The following is a 4,452-nucleotide window of genomic DNA, read 5'->3' on the forward strand; positions in this document are numbered from 1 at the left end:
AAAGAGAATTTTGAGCAATAAATAAATTATCCTATTATAATACTTGTACACATCAAACATAAGATAAGATAACGTAATTTAATTTAATTCTATTCATAATATCATCTTATCCTATTTTATCATAATTTTATGTACTAAACACATCCTTAGAGTATATTTAAAAAAAAAATAAGACATGTATCACCATCTTAACCTTGTGGAGTTAAAATATTATATTATCAATGTATCAAATAATTTCTCTTATTTTATCATCAAACTAATAATATATTATTTTATATTTTAAAATAAATTTTAAAATTAAAATTAAATAAAAATATATTATTTTATTCATAAATAATATATCCCTGTTGGGTTCAGAGACCTAGCTCAAGCTCGGCCTACATGAATGTATTCTCTTTCAACCTCAAGCAATGTGAAATATGGGTAGTATACTTTGGTTTTGGTGTTTAATATATTTCAATTTAGAGGAGAGGTACGCTCACTTAACATTGGCATATGGCAGCATATACATACATACATACATACATACATACATACATACATACATACATACATACATATATATATATACATATATACATATATACATATATATCATCTAGTGGATTTAGTTACAAAATACAATTTTTTAGCAGCATTTTAGAATTTGGCAAAAAAAATGTAGTTATAGAGTTCGCATATACTTGCAAAAACTGCATTTTATAATTGTTGTTAAATGTGAAACAAGCATCGTAGCAAAAGGTCTAAATAAGCTCTGATTAGTTGTAGACTTGTAGTTGGTGTATCTGTTTCAAAGACTTTGTTCACCAACCACATGCATCTTGGTTTTACGCCTTCTTTTATGTTTAGTAAAACATCTAATCGTGTTAGTTATGAAATGGTTTAAGTCACTAATTTCCATTTCCTTGCTGTTTTCACTGTGGTGAAACAATTGTTAATATCTATGCTGAAATTAATTGAGGACATCTTATGCGTTTTATATGAGCATGAAAAATTGTGTCAAACGATTACTTTATATCAATGCCTGCTATTCTCATTTAAATCATGATTGTTGTAATAAATAGATGATTTTGTTTTAATTATGTGATTGCATTATATGAGTAGAAGAAATATATGTTTAAATGAAATAATCAACTGAAATACAGTATATATGGCCTAAATAAATAAATGTCTCTGCAATTCTTTAATCACAAAAAGGATTTCGTCTCACCAATATTCCAACTATAGTTTAGAAATGAAAAGGTAATTAACAAGAAAATTGAAGAAAAAAGAATAATTCTATGAGAAAAACAGTAATATTTACTGATGTAAGAGCTCAATAGCTCTTAACAAAATGGGCCTAAACCTATTGATATCAAGGTTGACATTCTGTTTCTGCAAATACACTGACTTGAATGCATTCCAACCCTGTTTCTGAATGGAATATGGATTGCTCAACACCACGTGTTCTGGAGGATATTGTTGTATCAAAGTGCTCTCTTCTGTTTTAATCTCATATTCTAAGTACCTTAGATTCATGCCCTTGGATGGCTCTTCAAAGTCGGTTCTGGCCATCCATTTGAACCCTCCAATGGGAACAATTTGGATCAAAATTGCATTCTCAGGAAGAAAAACCATGTTGGTTAAGCCAGCTCCGTGAACTCCCATCATTAAATCACAAGAATTCACAATTTCTGCAACTCTTGCCACGTTCGAGTCTGCCTCCGCAACAACTACTTTGTAGCCTAACCTTCTTGCCATTCTAGCAATGTCGTTCGTATTTGTAAATACTCGGGTTCTTTTTCTTGAAAGAAGGAGAAGCCGAGGTCTTCTGTTCCCACCATTATCCCTTATTTTGATAGCGGTGTCTTTTTTCAAGGAATAAGCACTTTTTAGAAACTGCCTGAAGTCTTTCATGGAATAATAAGGTGATTTTGAAGGATCAATACTCAGCTCTTTAGGATTACGCTTCAGCCCGACGATCACACCTGTGAAACAATGGACGTGTTGCTCTTTGTCGATGTCAATCAATTCGTATCTAGAAAGCTGTTGCAGTACATTTTGGAACTTGTTAGTCCACCATGGATTTTTGTTAGTGATAAGAAACTTCACTTCTCCATCAAACTGTCTAGAAGTTAAATATAGAGGAATAACGATGTCAGTGTAGTCATGGAAATTGTTTCCTGCATATCCCCCAAGGGAGAAAATGATGGCCGGAACTCTGTGGTTTTGTTCGCATTCAGGTACTGCTGCGGCATAGGCATCCACCCCTGATTTTACGGACCATTTTGTTACACTATTCATAGCCTCTTCATCACCTTTTCTGGCATAAGGTCTGATGATCCACGAGCTATTTTCTACCAATATACCTGTTTTGGGTGAAGCAGCCATGTAAACTGTAGAGGATTTTCCATCGATCCTTATATCTCCATTCATCTCACAAAATTCTGTTCTTGCTTCTACATTGCAAATTGGCTTCATTTTCTCCTGTACAACATCTGGACAATAAAAAATCAGCGTCAAAATGACTAGTTCTAAGTTAAAACGTCTGTTTTTTAAGTTGTTCTCCACAAGACAATCAACTGAACGCTTACCCTTGGCTTGCTGAGAGCTTTTTTTATTGTTGATCTCTGGCGTTTCAGAGCTGCTGCTCCTGTCATTAACCACTGACACTGACATATTAGAGCTGATTGTATCGCTCCCCATTGCCACATTAGAGGAGCTACTGGTATAGTTGATTCCAGGAGTCGACTTAGAGCTGCTCATCCTGTCATCATCATCATCAGCTGGAAGTGACATATTGGAGCTGATTGTGCCGTTTCTCATTGTTACATTAGTGCTAAAAGTGACATTAACCACTGAAAGTGGAACGCTAGAGCTAATTGCATCATTGCTAAGTATTGTTTCATTAGAGCTGCTTGTTTTATTGGCCTCCACCACCTCAATCTCGGAGCTGCTTGTTTCATTAACAATCATTCTTATGGAACTGCTTGTATCATTGGCCCTTCGCTTCAGAGAGCTGGATGAATCCGTTATCCTTAGCATCTTGAGACCAACATCCATGGACAGCCTCATATTTACTGCAAAAGACATGGTACGTTAACTAAATTATAATGTGACGGTGCTTATTATACATGGAGTTAGAGCATTTTTAGTTTGAACGGAGTGTGGAAAGATTAATGCGGAAAGAGAATAAATTAAGGGGTACTTACAAACTGGTAGAGGACCCAAGTAAGGCTTGAAGACAGTGCAGAAGCTCAATGCAATCAGCAAACAACCAAGAAATGCTCCATATCCCAACTTCTTTTGGTCGTATCGACTAAAGCTTCTAGCAAAAATAGTATCATACATCGTTTTCTGACCCATTTTTTTCCCACTCAAGAAATTACATGCATTCAACTTTCATGTAATTAAAGTGTCATTTTATATAAAGAAGCTCTAGCTTTGATAGAAGGGAAGGATACGAAAATGCTAGGATGCCAAGATTATAGTTTTAAATGTGAAGAGTTGAAACGCTAGCTTTCCTTGAAGTAGCGTGATCAGACTTTTCAACAGACGGCGAATCAAGGGTTTTGGGATACTATATTTTGTAGGACAAATGGAAGGAGGTTGGGGGAGATTTTTCTTGAAATTATTGCTCCCCACGATTTTGTTATATTCAATTGCTATAGTGGATTTTCTAAATTCATGGAAGGGTTTTGACAGGGACTCTGCTGTTGACTGTTGAGACAAACAATACGTATATTACAATCATTGGTTTGTTGATTTTATTAGAATGAATAGTCGGCTGTGGAATCCACCTTTGATAGGTATCAACCAACTAAACCTTAATAAAATTATTTTTTCTATTTAGAAAAAGAGAACAATATTGATGATATCTATGCAATCTATTATTATCAACTATGTATATATTACTATAGCTTTGTCAAGGATCATTTTCTAGGATTAATTTACAGATTATTTTTTTAATTTCACTAAATTATATATGAATTCTAAATATAAATATAAAAAATAATTTTTCCAATTCAAATTATATATTTATAGTACCATCTATGCATATATTTATACGACCGACAGTCCAAGTAAAGTACTTGATTAGAGTCTCTTAATTTTTTCATAATAAGCATGTTTATTAATTATTAGTTAAATTTTGCTAAATGAAAGGAGCAACTAACTTAGGAAAATAATCACTAAATTACAGTCCCTGATCTCTAAATGAGCTGAATCCTCAAAATAGTCAAAATATGGTAGGAGAGTTTAAATTTAGAAGCCTTCAAACACGTTGTATTTTGTAGATTAAGACATGTTAACAATCTTTGCCTCCTTGGTCATGATGGGATGCACGATGGCGGTAGGAGTAGGACTGTAGGAGAAGCTTTTTTATTTTTTAAATCTTGTGTCTCCTTTTGAAGAATGCATGTGTTGTATTTAATAATATTAATAGTTTTTCCAAAGTTTTTAGATGATAAGCAG

General features: G+C 33.6%; 1 protein-coding gene across 1 annotated transcript; it reads right to left on the reverse strand.

The window, feature by feature from the left end:
• Positions 1 to 1,182: 1,182 nt before the first annotated feature.
• LOC111303156 (beta-1,2-xylosyltransferase XYXT1-like) lies at positions 1,183 to 3,695 on the reverse strand. Its single transcript, XM_089766205.1, has 3 exons — positions 3,192 to 3,695; positions 2,574 to 3,059; positions 1,183 to 2,477 (listed from the first exon to the last, which is right to left on the reverse strand). The coding sequence occupies exons 1-3, from the start codon at positions 3,343 to 3,345 to the stop codon at positions 1,300 to 1,302; spliced, it is 1,818 nt and encodes a 605-aa protein (XP_089622331.1). The 5' UTR covers positions 3,346 to 3,695; the 3' UTR covers positions 1,183 to 1,299.
• Between the last annotated feature and the right edge of the window lie 757 nt (positions 3,696 to 4,452).

This window comes from Durio zibethinus, chromosome 9 (genome assembly GCF_047325235.1).
Source record: "Durio zibethinus cultivar Kanyao isolate XHJ-2024 chromosome 9, ASM4732523v1, whole genome shotgun sequence".
Classification (NCBI taxonomy): domain Eukaryota; kingdom Viridiplantae; phylum Streptophyta; class Magnoliopsida; order Malvales; family Malvaceae; genus Durio; species Durio zibethinus.

Coding starts and splice junctions, on each gene's coding strand:
- LOC111303156 (XM_089766205.1), bottom strand. CDS start 3,345: ATGGGTCAGAAAACGATGTATGATACTATTTTTGCTAGAAGCTTTAGT. Junction 3,060..3,191: donor CTTGGGTCCTCTACCAGTTT/GTAAGTACCCCT, acceptor TGTCTTTTGCAG/TAAATATGAGGCTGTCCATG. Junction 2,478..2,573: donor AAGCTCTCAGCAAGCCAAGG/GTAAGCGTTCAG, acceptor TTTATTGTCCAG/ATGTTGTACAGGAGAAAATG.